We start from the raw sequence: 15,170 nt of genomic DNA, 5'->3' as shown, positions 1-15,170 counted from the left end.
CAGCTGGGGGAATTAAGGGGTCAGGGGCTGTTCAGGGGGTAGCTGTGGCAGGGCAGGGGTGTGCAAGACTTTAGGCACAGTGGTGGAGGGGATGCCAGGAGCTAGCTGTGCAAAGTGTAGGAGAGGTGGATATTTTCCATCCCTGTGGTTTCTGTTGGTGAGCCCTTTCCTTTCCCTAACTGGAAATAAGGAGTGCACCCTACACAGCTGGAAGAGGGCCTCCCTGGACTCGGGGTTGCATCTCCTACTCCCAGCTTGTGTTAGGGCCATGGGGTTAATTACCCAAAGAAGCCTCTGGGAATTGTTGCTGAAGTTAAGGGAAGTGAAAGTAACTGACTCAGCCCAGCTTAAAGGGAAAGATCCCTTGCCTGGAGTTCACTGCACTGCAGTAAACTTAAACATGTTTCTTTAGAAACCCGTAGAGAGGACAGTGCACAGAGAGTTTGCAGATCACGGGGCCCATTCGTGGTCTCTGGGCACTTGTGCTGTAACACAGAGTTCTGGCAATAAACCCTCTAACCAACTGGCCTGCTGATGTGTGGCCAAAGTACTGTGTGGAAAGAGTGTCAGATGACCAGAGTATGTGGGTGGGGGAGAAGGGGGGCTGGATGTTTATTTCATTCTGACCCCTATGTGAGATCCAGGCGCGCGCTGTGTGTGTGCATAGGAATGGCTGGCCCGAGTGCGGAGCAGAGTCTGAAGGAAGAGCTGACCTGTGCCATCTGCTATGAGCTTTTCAGTGACCCTGTCATGCTGGAATGCATGCACCATTTCTGCAGGGCGTGCATCCAAGGCTACTGGGCCAGGTGCCCCCGTGTGGCTTCCTGCCCCCAGTGCCGAAGGGAGTTCTCCAGCCGCACCTTTCGCCCCCACTATCTGGTGTCTGGGGTGGTGGAGAAGGTGCGGAAGTGCAGCTCAGAGGACCACAAGAGAAAAATGCAGGTGAGTGGCTGTTGGCATGCTTATTTAGAAGGCATCAGTCATAGTAAAATCTGAGGCAGACACACATGCCTCAGCACAGCGTAGAGCAGATATCTGACGTGTCTCTTACCCACCCACTTCTCTGAGGCAGGTTCGTTCAACCATAAAACCACATACGCATCCTTCACCTGGGCAGAGCACAATGAAGACTCTCTCTGCTTCTCTCACTGACTGGTTCCCTATTCCTCTCTCTAGCGCCTGGCAAGTTGCAGTCTGTAGTTTAGCTTTTGTGCTGTTGCTTCTCTTGCATTGCTCACGTGTTGCTGCCTTGTGACATTGATCACATGTTTATTGTTTGTAACATGTAGGGGGCCCCAATCCAGGATTAGGGATCCATTATGTTAGGTGCTGTACAAACAAGTGATAAGAGACTCCTTGCCCCAGAGAGTTCAAAACAAACAAATGTTAAACCCCATGCAGACTTGTATCCCCAGCTCTTATGTATGCTGAGTCTGGAGTTTTCCCCAACCCACTGGATTCACGTGTGTGTAAAAAGTCAGCTTAGCTCGTGAACATACACCTCAGGTTGGTTGGTTGATTGTTTTTGCCTTATGGGGAATCTTGGATTTAAACAGCTGCTGCTTGCCCTTCTAGAGTCAGTGCCGTACATGTAGGCTGCTCCGCTATAAATCCATGGTACGCCCACATCTTGAATATTGCGTGCAGATGTGGTCACCCCATCTCAAAAAAGATGTATTGGAATTGGAAAAGGTTCAGAAAAGAGCAATAAAAATGATTAGGGGTATGGAACGGCTTCCGTATCAGGAGAAATTAATAAGACTGAGACTTTTCAGCTTGGAAAAGAGACGACTAAGGGGGGAGATGATAGAGGTCTATAAAATCATGACTGGTGTGGAGAAAGTAAATAAGGAAGTGTTATTTACTCCTTCTCATAACACAAGAACTAGGGGTCACCAAATGAAATTAATAGGCAGCAGGTTTAAAACAAACGGAAGTATTTTTTTCATATAACACACAGTCAACTTGTGGAACTCCTTGCCAGAGGATGTTGTGAAGGCCAAGACTATAACAGGGTTCAAAAAAGATCTAGATAAGTTCATAGAGGATATTAGCCAGGATCGGCAGGGATGATGTCCCTAGGCTCTGTTTGCCAGAATCTGGGAATGGGCAACAAGGGATGGATCACTTGATGATTAACTGTTGTGCTCATTCCCTCTGAAGCACCTTGCATTGGCCACTGTCGGAAGACAGGATACTGGGCTAGATGGACCTTTGGTCTGACCCAGTATGGCCATTCTTATGTAAAACAGCAGAGTAGTGAAATGGTCTCCTTTTATTTTTCATTCTTAGAAACATCTTGAAAATGCGCTGCGAGCTCACCAGAGAGAGATGGAGAACTTTGTGCGAATGAAGCACACAGCAGAGGAGGATATTTGCAGTCTAACGGTAATGCCAGTTCTCCCAGCTACACTCGTGTAGGCTCTGTGGCAATGCCATTCACTTGGATAAGGGAAGACTGGTAGAGGTGGTGCACACCCAAGAGCCCCCTGTAAGAACAGATTTAAAAATTTTATTAAGATGATGTTTAAAAAAAAAAAAAAAAGTGATCAGAGTTTGAGTATAGAAGTTTCTGGTTATCAGGGAATACTGTACAGATTATCGAGGGTGCAAAGTTTGGTTTAAGGTCGGGTGGGCATAAGGAATACATAATCTGCAATATCCCCGATTGGGGGTAAAAGGTTGATGGGTCAAAGGACAGGCATTGAGATATGAGGGTATGAAGTTCATAGAGTGGCTATGTTCGGGTGTGGAGTATAATGAGTGGATATGATAATGAGGATGGATTGACCCTCATTTGGTGAGATTTAATGTTCAGGGAGTTTATGGTTCCATTTCATATGATCCAACGGAGAAGGTCTCTTGATCCCTTTCTCGTAGTGGGAGAACGATGTCATTCTGGCTCATGCCTCCTGGTACTAATATACTGGCCCTACCCTTCACACTGCTGCTGCTACAAGCTTGCCTGCAGGATGAGTAAGGATCAGGCAGGATATAATCGGAGCTCTTCTACCTGGAGAAAAGAATAAAAATGGAATATTATCAAAAGCTGAGTTATTTGGGGCCTTGAACAACCTGACCAATAAGCAGGCTCACAGCAGATACCTACCATCACTGTCGTCTTATGCCAAGTATCTTTTTTGGACTATGGGCAAAAGATTAAAACCAGCAAAGTAAAAATGTTGCAGCAAAAAACAGCTCCTCAGTCAAGGTAACGATCGATCTACTGAGATGCCTTTGCAGAATAATTGTAATTGCAGCGCTTAAAGAGATAGCCGTAGGGTAATTACAGAGGAGTGTACAAAGCCAGCTAAAGGCTCCTGAACCTTAGTAAAATACATCAGAGCTTTTCCTCAGCAGTGCTACATCTTGAGCCAATGGATCTGTCAGATTTCCCTAAGGCACGTGATAGAGTTTAATTTGGGGCATACCTTTATAGTTGCGTATAATAGCTCATTGGGTGACAATCAGCAGTGTCTGTGTGTCTAGCTCTTGTGGCTTTAGTCAAGATTGCTGATTTTATATATATATATAAAATGTATGTGTATATATAGACACACACACGTTTTTTTTCAGAAGCCAAATGAGAGTTACCTACGGATCCTGAATGAAGTTTGTCACACACAAACCAGAAAGACGTTACCCACTTAACTTTCAGAGAATGTTTCCAGAAAAGAGGCATTAAGTACTTGTTAACACAGGCAATTACTGGATTCTGATAAATTGATGCACCAAAGCTTAGACAGGGTTCAGATTGCTCAGTGCATGATAAAAGATGACATCTGGGCTAGGCTGATGAGCAGTTGCTAGTTCTGGAGAGTTGCCAGACTGTGGGGGTTTTGTTTTTGTTTTTTTAATTGCAAAAGCACTGATGTGACCACAAAATCAGTCCGATCCCAGGTCTGTTTCCATGACAGAGCAGTTAGGTTAATAACCAAATTTAAATATTCCTGTCATTTGTAGAGATAACATGGTCCCTATAAATGCACTATAGTTCAGATTCACTCTTAGAACATTAGGAACCCAAATATTCTTTTCTGAGTTTTCTCAAAGTTGAGTTAAACGTTATGACTCAGGCTGACTCACCAAATTACTATAGATAAACCCCAAAGTAATAGTGGCTGCAGTATAATTACACTTAACTTTTGGAAGAGAAAAGGTACCAAAAAGTAGCACAGTGATGCTAAACTTCAGAAAGGAAAAAATCTGAGGAAGCTGGCTAAGAAGGCCCTTCAGAAATAAGGAAATTAAAATTCTTGGATTTAGTATTGAGCTTGACAGAACAAAACTGCAAAGGGCATAAATACACCAAAACTAAAAATGAAGCAGGAAGGCAAGAAATAAACTAGTATGGCTAAATGGCAGGGCTGAGCCAGTTATCCAACCCAAACAGGTATCCTTCAGAAAATGGAAATCCATTCCTAGTGAAGCTGATAGAAGGGAACATAAACTACAGCAGTTGATGATATGTAAGAAAGAAATTAGGAGGGTGAGATGGCATTGGAAGAACAAATGGTCAAAATTATAAGACACACTTACAGAATTTATTTGAACAGAAGCAGGAAGCCAGCAAGAGTCTCAGTAAGTCTGTTAAATCAATTAAAGAGGATATGGGCATGGCAGAAACAGAACATTTCTTCTTTCCATCCGTCTTCACCTCAGAGGATATTTGGGAGATACTGACTACCTGACAAGAGTAGGTCTGAGGTGCTCTCAGAGACTGAGGTGTCAAGAGAAGGTGCTGGAACCAATTGAGAAATTCAATGCAAAAGTCACTAGGAATGGATGGCTGCACCCAAGAGCTCTGAAAGAATATGAGAATGAAATTGCTGAGCTGCTAAGAAAACTCTGCAATCTCTCATTAAAATCAGCTTCTATCCTGGAGGCTAGCAAGTGTATCTATGTCTTAACTTCATTGGTCTAACTCCCAGGGTGAGCCTAGGAGTTATTGTAAACTTCATTTTAATAGCAGGGACATTATTGGTTGAGACAGTAAATCAAAATAGTTATAAACATTTGAATAATATGGTATGATGGGAATAAACCAAATACAGCTGCTGAAAGGGGATGTGTTTCAAGTCCGCTAGAATTTCTTGAGCTTGTCAATAAAATATGAGCCAAGGAGGGCTAATTGATACAAACTTTCAAAAGCCTGTGACAAATGCCTTCCCAAGAGGCTAGCAAGAAAACTAAGTGGTTATGGTTACATAGATTGTAAGCTCTCTGGTGCAGGAACCATCTTTGTTGTGTGTTTGTACAATGCCTAGTGCAATGGGATCCTGGTTTGTGACTAGAGATCCTAGGTGCTAGAACAATACAAATAATAATGGAGTGAGAGGGAAAGTACTGCTGTGAATAGAAACTGGCTAAGAGTCAGACAGCAAAGGAGTAGGAACAAATGATGAATTTGCACCATGGTGAAAGATGAGCAGTGGGGGTGCCCGAAGGGTCCAGGCTAGGACCAGTGCTGTTTTATATGTTAACGGTTTGGAAAAGGGGGTGAACAGTGAGGTAGCAAAGCCTCTGGTTGACATAAAATTATGTAAATCAGAGGAGATGAAAGAGCTTCAAAGGAACCTAGGCAACCCATGTGAACAAGCCACATGATGACAGATGATATTCAGTGTTGACAAATGCAAGGTAGCCGTAATTGCACAATGGAAGCAATAATTTGGATTCTGAATTAGCTGTAATTACTCAGGGAAAAAGCTGCAAGGCTCATTACGGACCTCCCAATGAAAGCTGCCATTCAGTCTGCTGCAGCAGACAAACCAAATAATGGGGGCAAGAATAATACTGACTATTGTGATGCTGTTATAAATCAACAGTGTGTTCTCATGTGGAATACTTCATTCAGTTCTGGTCACCTCATCTGAAGAGAGAGATAGCAGAACTAGAAGGGCAGGGGAGTTCAGAGACCAGCGAGGAAAACAATTAGGGGCCAGGAGAGACAGAAAACATAGAGCTGTTTAAAGGAGCTGGGGGATAGCGAGAGATGCATACCAAATGCTATAGAGAAGGTAAATAGAATGCATCCGTTTACCCCTTCTGGTAAGACAAGAACAAGTGCATGTTCGGTGAAGCTCAATGGTAGTATGTTTAAAACTGACAAAAAGCAATAATGTCTTACCTGACACGTAATTAACCTGTAGAATTAATTGCCCAGAGATAGCGCACACATCTGTCTGAGTTACCATTTCAAATGCAGAAGCCCAGAGCCACACTGGGGCTCAGGACCTCAGACTAGGGATAAAATTTTCAGAGGCTCCAAAGTGACTTATGAGACCAACTCACATTTTCCAAGTTTAATTTTGGGACTTAGGCTCCTAAATCACTTAGGCCCTCTTGAAAATGTTAACCTAGGTCTAGAATTTAAGACGTGTAAGTTGATTAATAGGCAGCAGGTTTAAAACAAACAGAAGGACGTGTTTTTTTTGTTTTTGTTTTTCACACAACGCATGGTCAACCTGTGGAACTCCTTGCCAGAGGATGTTGTGAAGGCCAAGACTATTACAGGGTTCAAAAAAAATCAAGATAAGTTCATGGAGGATAGGTCCATAAATGGCTATTAGCCAGGATGGGCAGGGATGATGTCCCTAGCCTCTGTTTGCCAGAAGCTGGGAATGGGCAACGGGATGGATCACTTGATGATAACCTGTTCTGTTCATTCTCTCTGGGGCACCTGGCATTGGACACTATCGGAAGACGGGATACTGGGCTAGATGGACATTTGGTCTGACCCAGTATGGCCATTCTTATGTTCTTATTACTCCCAGATTGTTGTCAAAGCAATTTGGACAAGGTAATTGAGTTCAAAGAGGTAATTTGAAAAGCTTAGTTCAGTGACTTTACTTCTGACCTTAGTGGCATCCACATGGTCCCAAAGCAGGGTTCCAGCAGTGCCTCTAGCAGGGAGGGCAGGGGGAAGACTTCCCTTCTATCCTCTCTCTGGCTATATTACATTGCAAGAGTATTAAATTAGAGAAATCAAAGGCAGCTGTGTTCTGTCCCTCCTCCTGCCACCTACTGCTCGTTTTGAGTCTTAATCCAAAGAGCCACTCAGCGTAGAATAAGGCCTGCTGTATACCTAAAATGAAGGTCAACCTAGCAACATTGCTCAGGGCTGTGAAAAAATTTGCACCCTGTGCAACCTAGTTAGGTCAACCTAATTCCTACTTGTGACGATGCGGTTCTGGCGGAACCCAACTGAGAGTGCCAACTCAGGACAAATTGCTCAAACAGGGCAGTTACAGCCCAAGGCTGGGGGTTTTTCCACCTCTAAGGCAAACCAAACCAGCCAGACTAAGAGGACTTCGGTCTCACCCCACTGGCTAACCGCAAGTCTCACAAGCAATCTCCTTAGACACTCCAGTTTCCCAGTATCACCACCAGTGCCACTCGTTATGGGGACAAATGGTTATGAAAACCAAAACCCCAGTAAAAGAAAAAGGTTCTCCTGATCCCAAAGGACAAGCCCCAGACCCAGGTCAATATACAAATCAGATCTTACCCACAAATCACGCTGTTGCCAATCCTTTAGAATCTAAAATCTAAAGGTTTATTCATAAAAGGAAAAAGATAGAGATGAGAGCTAGAATTGGTTAAATGGAATCAATTACATACAGTAATGGCAAAGTTCTTGGTTCAGTCTTGCAGCAGTGATAGAATAAACTGCAGGTTCAAATCAAGTCTCTGGAATACATCCCCCGCTGGGATGGGTCCTCAGTCCTTTGTTCAAAGCTTCAGCTTGTAGCAAAGTTCTTCCAGGGGTATGAAGCAGGATTGAAGACGAGATGGAGATGAGGCATCAGCCTTATATAGTCTTTTCCAGGTGTAAGAACACCTCTTTGTCCTTACTGTGGAAAATTACAGCAAAATGGAGTCTGGAGTCACATGGGCCAGTTCCTGCATACCTTGCTGAGTTACAAGGCGTATCTGCCTTCTCTCAATGGGTCCATTGTATAGCTGATGGTCCTTAATGGGCCATCAAGCAGGCTAGGCAGAGCTAACACCAATTTGTCTGGGATGTCACCCAGCAGCATAGCATAAGTTTGAAATACAGACAGTATAGAGCCAATATTCCTAACTTCAACTACAAAATTGATACACACATATAGACAGCATAATCATATCTAGTAAACCATAACCTTGTCTTAGACACCCCATTTGACCCCCTTTACACAAGATTTGGGTGCCACTACAGGACCTCGGTTGCAACAATGATCTATATGGTCCCAGATTATATCAATAACGTCACACTACTGTAGAAGCATCTAGGTCGATGGAATAATTCTTCCGTTGACCTAGCTACCGCCTCTTGAGGGGTGCATGCATATATATATAAACCAGGTGTGTGTATCTGCTTAAAAGTACCCCAGTCATTGCTCCCCTGTGGATCAAAAGCCCTTCATTTTTATTTTTATCTCCCGTCCTCTGCCCCGTAGTTTTGGAGATTTCTGAAACCCTATAGGAAATCGACCTGCAACCCTTTTCACTGCTTCTTTTATGGCATTTGCCTCTGCTCAGAAAGCCTCCGGGGAGCTGAACTCTAAGATTCGGGCAGAATTTGAGCGACTTCATCAAATCCTGGAGGAAAAGGAGAGAGTTGTGTTGATGGAGCTGGCCAAAGAGGAGGAGCAGTTATTGTTGAGGCTGCGTGGGGACATCATGCAGCTGGAGGAGGGGATCTCAGAGCTGGGAAAGAACATTGAGCACATACAGGAAATCCTGAACAAGACGGGAGACTCATTACTGCTGGAGGTGAGATTGCTCAGCCAGCTCTTAACGCGTTGAGGCTTGGGGAGGAGGGCGAAGGATGTTTGCAGGATGCTGACACATGGTGGGGAGAGCTCAAAATCTGAATCGGGAAGTTGGAGAGCAGCAGAAGCAACTCTATTGTGCTGTAGGACTGCCCAGGACTCTAGGCTTACACATCTGAAAGGGAAGCAGCAAGGCAGGGCAGGATCTACAGTCCAGAATTGGGATCCACAGATCCTGGGTGGTCTAGAGCTCTTGCTGTGGTCCCTGCAAAGCTGTCTGGTCAAGGGGTGACCTCCTCCCTCTCTTTCCATCTGCTAAATGACATCACAGGAACATTAAAATACGTTTGAATACTTCCCGAATTACTTTTCCGTGTATGCCACAAGGATGTTTTGTGATTGTGGATGGGAGGGGAGGAGGTGGTTCCTGAGACAAGTTCTCTGCTAAGATGTGGTCTGTACTGGGGAGACATGTAGGGACCCTGGGCTGGGCAAAAGGAGCAGCGCTGAGCAGCATTGCTGAGCTGGAGCTGCCAAGGCTCCTGTTGTAAGAAATCACCATCCATCATTGCTCTAGGCAACTGTGAATAGCTGGCACCCAAGGCGGGTGAGTGAGCGAGCCAGCCGCTGCTGGGAAAGTGTGCTTCAGTGGCACTCCGATCCCTAGCACTGATGGGCTGCTGAGAAAGCATTAACGGGGCCATGAAAGCAAAGCTGGAGCACCCAGGCAACTTGCTCCTCTTTGATAGTGGGATCAAAAGCACACCTGCATCCCCTGTCCCCATGGGCAGCCATGCCCCCCACCCCTCCCCATTGTGAATGGCAAGATCTCCACGTTAGTAGATGGAAGGGGAAAGGGTAAATCCTTGGCACTGTTGTCTTTGCAGAAGCTCAGGTTGAAAACAGACTGGCAAGGTGCAGGGGTGGGTGAGAAGCGGTGTTGACTCCTGTACTGGGAGAGGGGTGAGGAGCCCCAGATAATGAAGGCAGGCTCTGGTGGCTTCAGGTAGGTAAAGGTACGCTCAATGTATTTAATAATAAAGCACGTGTCTTTACCTGCCTCAGGTTCCCAGAGCCAGCTGTATCCTTTGGAGCCCATCTCTGCAATCATGCTTAATCTTTCTTCCCATCTCAATCATTGAAAAAATCCTCTAAGCAGAAGGAAATCAGTCCCAAACCGTACCAGGCAAATGAAAGTATACAGGGGAAGGGGAGAGAGAGAGAGAGCCTGTTCATGAGCGAGTGAAACCTCTCTTGAGACTGACTCTTTATTAGAGACACAGCTGCAATTTTGTGTCTCACTCCCACTCTTCTGGATCTTATTCTCAGTCCCTTGGACTGAGGCATCTTAGATGTGTTCAGAGTCGTCCTCCTCAGCCCCTAGCCCTCCAAAACAACCTTGGTTTATAGACACAACGTCCATCCCCTGTTGGGGTCCAGTTGGACTGGTGTGTTTATCGTCTCTGTGTTCGAATGTGGTGGCAGGCAAGAGGGTAGCTAATTTATTTGTGCAGCTGTACAAATTAAGGACGGTGATTGTTAATTTTCTCTGCCTTTCATTGCAGGTGGAGAGCGTGGCTATCAGGTACGTGTCTGGAATTAAACAAGCTGTTTCCCTTTTCATGAGGCTTTTATCTCCCCTCCTTGGCTGGGGACAGTGGGAAGAGAGGCGTTATCTTTTTAGTTTTTAAAGCACTGCTAATTGTCTAGCAGGCCATTGGCATGGAGCCAGGCGAGGGGAGAAGGATCCGTTCCCCAGCAAGCATCAGATGCTCTCATGTAGAAGTGCTGGGTTTCTGGGGCTAGATTCAATGGAAGCGTGGGCTATAGTGGAAGTGGGGAAACGGAGTTGCGGGTGCGTACAATGAGCATGAATTACACCTCAGGGAAAAGTGGAGAACTGTTACATCAAATAACAGGGTGTACAAGCTAAACCGGAGGGCCGTGTGTGATGAATATGGAAATATTGGTAATGTTTGTATTTTTATGCACGCCCCTGTTGTCTCTGTGTTTTATGCTGCTGTACACTGACTGCAAAGGGAAGGGATGAGGTGTTGGACTCGGGTAGCCACTTGGCTGGAGACCAGAGTCATTAGCAAACTGAATAGAGGCTACATGTGTGAATGGAGGATCCGGAACAGACAATGGAGATATTCACACCCAGTGACCAAAGGCCCAGAGGAAGGATGATTTCCCCCCACTTTTCTGCCAAGAAGTAGAGCAAAGGCCCCCGAGCTGGAGAACAAGGGGAAAGGTGTCAGGTGGCTGTGTGACGAGCTGAGCTCCCAGAGACACAGCGGCTCTCACCGGGGGCAGAGACAGAGTGCGCAAGCAAAAGATGGTTACTACAGCAACATGGCCTACGGGAGCCCTGGCACTGGCCAGTCTGAATTCTGGCTTAACCTTTGCTTCCCTGTGGTGACCCAAGGACTTTCAGATTCTGGAGGTCAGGAGACGAATAAATTGTCACCTTGTTTTGAAAAGGCTGCCTGGTGTCACCGCAAATACTCACTAAGAGCATTGCACCGTGAAGGGGTAAAGGACAGGCCTCCCACAGCAGTCTGGCTTGATGGGACTTGCTGCAGGAAGCCATAGAGAGGGATCGCTGGCTCCTGAAGACCCAGTGTCAGAGTCATGGAGGCCACGGGGCTGCCCCTGTGGCACCCTAAAGGGATCACTCCCAAGGGACTGGGTACAGGCTGGGACATAGATGACCCTGTGAATCCGGGACATCCTGTTTAGCTGATTTTACTGTTTTCCTCTCTGCCCCCTTGGGACCAGCCTTTCAGTGCTTGGCATAGGAGAGGGGGCAGGTGCAAAATTGAACTTGAGCCTCCTGGGGGTCTCTAGGCTCACCCCCAAGGCACAACTTAGAGCAACCTTCTGGCAGGTCTGAAATTGTGCCAGCTGCCACTGGCCCCAAAGGAGCATTTGTGCCCCTTTTCCCCCATTCCCTGCACTGGGGGTTGGGGGGAGGGGGAGGAGCTGCTGCTGCAGCAGGCGGCTGATTCTGGCTGCTTTGCACTGCCGGAGTGGGGCTGAGAACATGGTCAGTGGTGTGTAAGTCGTGCTCATTTTGCATACCTGCCGAATGGTGAACCAGTGCACGTTGCTCTGCTTTACCAGCCACAACACCGTGTCCATCTCTGCTGAATTTGGCCCAAGGCTTCTGGGGGGCTTGCACCTTCCTTCTCCAGGGCATTTCAGCCAGTAGGGGAGCAGGGAGACAGGACAGCAGCCTGTCTCAGCTCGGAGGTTACTCTGTATCTACTAATCGCTCTGCCCTCAGAGGGACTTCCTGTTTGATCTCCTTGGCAGGATGTAACCACCCCCCTGACCTTTTGTTGTGTACCCTGCCCCGCTAAGTCCATTTGCTCTGGTCCCTTGCCTCCCGCAAAGGCCTCACTTCTAAAACACCCCCAGTCCAAGTCCTCTTTTCTTGTGGGCTTTTACTGATGGCTTTGTAAAAACAACTGGCTCCTTGTCTGGACCCTGCCTCACTCCTGCTCCTTGCTTGCCCAGGCCCCCAGTGCATGTGGAGGCACAGCCCTCCCTGGACATAGAGCGCCACAGAGACCGGTACAGCGGCCCCCTGCAATACATCTTCTGGAGACAAATGCTACAGTCAATCCACCCTGGTGAGTGTGACGCAGCGCAGGGCCCTCGGGGGTGGGGAGGTGGCCAGAGGAGGAGCGCCTAGGGAGGGGAAGTCGCCTAGACTGAAAAACATCGAGCAAAGCCCTGACAAATTCTAACTCTGTTACAGCTCCTGCCCCGCTGACATTTGACCCCGAATCAGCCCACCCTAACCTCATCCTCTCCAAAGACCTGACGGCAGTGACGGAGAGCAACAGGCGCCAACCTGTCTGCAGCAGCCCCAAGCGCTTCCAGCAGTGTGTGAATGTGCTGGGCTCCGAGACCTTGGACAGCGGGAGCCACTACTGGGAGGTCTGGGTGGGCAGCAAGACCAAGTGGGACCTGGGGGTGGCAGCAGAGTCCGTGGACCGGGCAGCCAAGGTCAAGCTGTGCCCTGAGAATGGTTACTGGGCACTTCGTCTGAGGAACGGGACGGAGTATTGGGCCACTGCCACCCCGTGGGTGCGCCTTGCCCCAAGGAGCTGTCTCCGGAAGGTGGGGGTCCTTCTGGACTGCAAAGAGGGGAAGGTGGCGTTCTACAACGCCGAAGACATGACCCACCTCTTCACCTTCCACCAGGCTGCCGCACGCAGGTTCTGCCCCTTCTTCAGCACTTGCTTCAGCGAGGGCAAGCTGAACGTGGAGCCCATGAGAATCTGCCACCTGACTCTGTAAGGGTGATATTGGCGGGGGAGGGGGGGAGGAGGCAGTCTCCCAGGAAGCCATGCAGATACCAAAGAGACAACATGTGGCCCTGAGAGCTGGTGTTGCTTTCTGGTTTGGTTGTAGTTGCTGCTGCTTGGACTGTCCCTGGAATAGGAATCACCTGCTAGAACAGCTCAATTGGCCCCCCCCCGCACTAGTGCCTGGCCATTTACTGTTTGAGCGAATGTAGCCAAGGTGTGTGGACTCTGGTCAGTCTAAGCTGTAAATCCCAAGCCTCTAGGGCAGAGTCAGGGAGAGTCTCTCCATTTGTGGCTTTACCCTGTGGGGAGAGAAGAAGTGACTGAATCTTAGTTCCCAGTATTTTGTCTTCTGTTCCCTGCCTTGGCACAGGGGCGAGGGTCCTGGACTCTCACCTCAGCAGCTCAGCTTGAGCCATAGCGTATTGTGCACTGAGGTTTCTCCAGCAAAGAGATGGTGCATCTCGCTGCTTTACAAGCCTTAGAGCAGCCTCGTGCAGCAGCCAGTGACACTGAGGTGAACACAGCCCCCTCTCAGCAGCCGCTTTGGTACAGACTGTGAGAAGATTCAAAGGAAACTAGGCAACCTAAGTGAACAAGCAGGAATTGCACAATGGAAGCAATGATTTGGATTCTGTATTGGTTGTAATCACTCAGGAAAAGGCCAGGAGGCTCATTAGGGACTCTTCAAAGGGCTCCCGCCTTTGTGGGACTAGAACAAGCAGGTAGACGTCAGGTGGTAAGTTCTAGGGAGCTCCTGGTCAGTGGGTAGGCGCCTGTTGCATGGTGGGGATTGCATCTTCATGACACAGTGGACAGCGCTGGCTGTGAGTGGAACAAGCATGGGGGCAGGGGATGGCTCTTCAATGATTTACTGAGATTTTGCTGCTCTTCCTCTATGAATTGGATCTGTGAAGTGGACACTGCCACTCTGGGTGGTTGCCACCCCCTCACACGCCTCCTGGCAGAAGTTAAGTCTTCTCCAGTGCTGCTCCGGAGACTACTGGGGGAGGCAGGTTTCTGATCTGTTTAGATTGTAATCTCTTTGGAGCAGGAGCAGTGTTTTTGTTCTCTTTGTGTACAGCACCCGCAGCTCTCGCTGAAGTCAGTCAGAGGTGAGACCGCGGCGGCTCCCAGGGGGCACTCAGCGCCTTGCAGTATTGAGCTCTATGGCTGCTGGCAGAGAGGTTTGTTTGGGGGTTTAGGGAGACAGAGCTGCCCTAGTGCTGCAGTGTAGGTGCTGCAAGTCAGGCGCACTGCCAGTGATGGGAGGTGGGGGGGAGCTAGGGTTTGAGTAGCAGGAGTGCTGAAGATCAGACTTGGGCTACATTGGCACAGGTGGAGGAGGGACCCAAGGGCTGGAGTAGCAGGGGGGCTGGAGGTGAAGGCTGGCATGCATTGGCAGAGCTGCGTGAGAACCGGCTTGTGCTGTGTGATCAGCTATTCGATGCTGGGATCTTAAAATTCATGTAATCTTAAAATCTTCTGCTACACAATCCTCGGCAGGAATGTCTTCGTTCTGCAGCCAGCACTTCTGATCCCCAGCCCGTGCCCCGCTCTCACATCAGTGCTTGAGCAGTTGGTAAACTGGCCTTTCATCTAATGTTGATGCTTGAAGAATTTCTTAATCCCAGCTGTGGAATTTCCTTCACTTGAAGTTTGTTTCCTCCGAGGATACCAGGGAGGGGTTCCTGCTCCTGCTCCCTGCATGGAAACAGGGTGGGCCAGCAGAGGGCACTCTCCACTAAGTGAATGTAATGAACAGCTCCATGCTGACAGGCTATTATAGCTGCAGGTGATTTATATGCTGTACTCTTAGCTGCTGTGCTGCTATTAAAGCTTTTTAGAAAGACGGCTGCATGCTGCCTTAGCCTTACTGTCTTACCACCCATACACTCAAGCAATACCGCCTCACCTGGCTGCAGCAGAAGAGGGGCGCATGTAACCCGCCCTGTCTTTGTAGTTCTGTCGCTAGCTTGTTCCCCTGTTAACTGGGCTAGATGTGGATCATGGGTGCTGGGAAAGAACGGAGGGTGGCCTTGAAGAAAAGGCTTGGAGGGGGAATCTGAGGCCCCTCACACCAGTGTGGCCT

The 15,170-nt window shown here is 48.0% G+C and overlaps 1 protein-coding gene across 2 annotated transcripts; it reads left to right on the top strand.

The window, feature by feature from the left end:
* The first annotated feature begins 59 nt into the window (after window positions 1-59).
* On the top strand, window positions 60-14,930 carry LOC112106498 (zinc-binding protein A33-like). Of its 2 annotated transcripts, XM_024199788.3 has the most exons (7): window positions 60-157; window positions 668-942; window positions 2,293-2,388; window positions 8,527-8,760; window positions 10,325-10,344; window positions 12,282-12,397; window positions 12,526-14,930. In XM_024199788.3, the coding sequence occupies exons 2-7, from the start codon at window positions 670-672 to the stop codon at window positions 13,068-13,070; spliced, it is 1,284 nt and encodes a 427-aa protein (XP_024055556.1). In that variant the 5' UTR covers window positions 60-157; window positions 668-669; the 3' UTR covers window positions 13,071-14,930. The 2 variants fall into 2 exon arrangements, with proteins under 2 accessions (XP_024055556.1, XP_024055554.1); XM_024199786.3 differs by having other exon boundaries at window positions 60-942.
* The last annotated feature ends 240 nt before the right edge of the window (window positions 14,931-15,170 follow it).

This window comes from Terrapene carolina, unplaced genomic scaffold, assembly GCF_002925995.2.
Source record: "Terrapene carolina triunguis isolate 2854851 unplaced genomic scaffold, T_m_triunguis-2.0 Scaffold629, whole genome shotgun sequence".
Lineage (NCBI taxonomy): Eukaryota > Metazoa > Chordata > Testudines > Emydidae > Terrapene > Terrapene triunguis.
This window is presented reverse-complemented; position numbering and strand designations above follow the sequence as displayed.

What these genes read in the sequence shown, in the direction of transcription:
- LOC112106498 (XM_024199786.3), top strand. Translation starts at nt 535, where the DNA reads ATGTGTGGCCAAAGTACTGTGTGGAAAGAGTGTCAGATGACCAGAGTA. An exon ending in ACCACAAGAGAAAAATGCAG is followed by an intron (nt 943 to 2,292) that starts GTGAGTGGCTGT and finishes TTTCATTCTTAG; the next exon opens with AAACATCTTGAAAATGCGCT. An exon ending in GTGGAGAGCGTGGCTATCAG is followed by an intron (nt 10,345 to 12,281) that starts GTACGTGTCTGG and finishes TTGCTTGCCCAG; the next exon opens with GCCCCCAGTGCATGTGGAGG.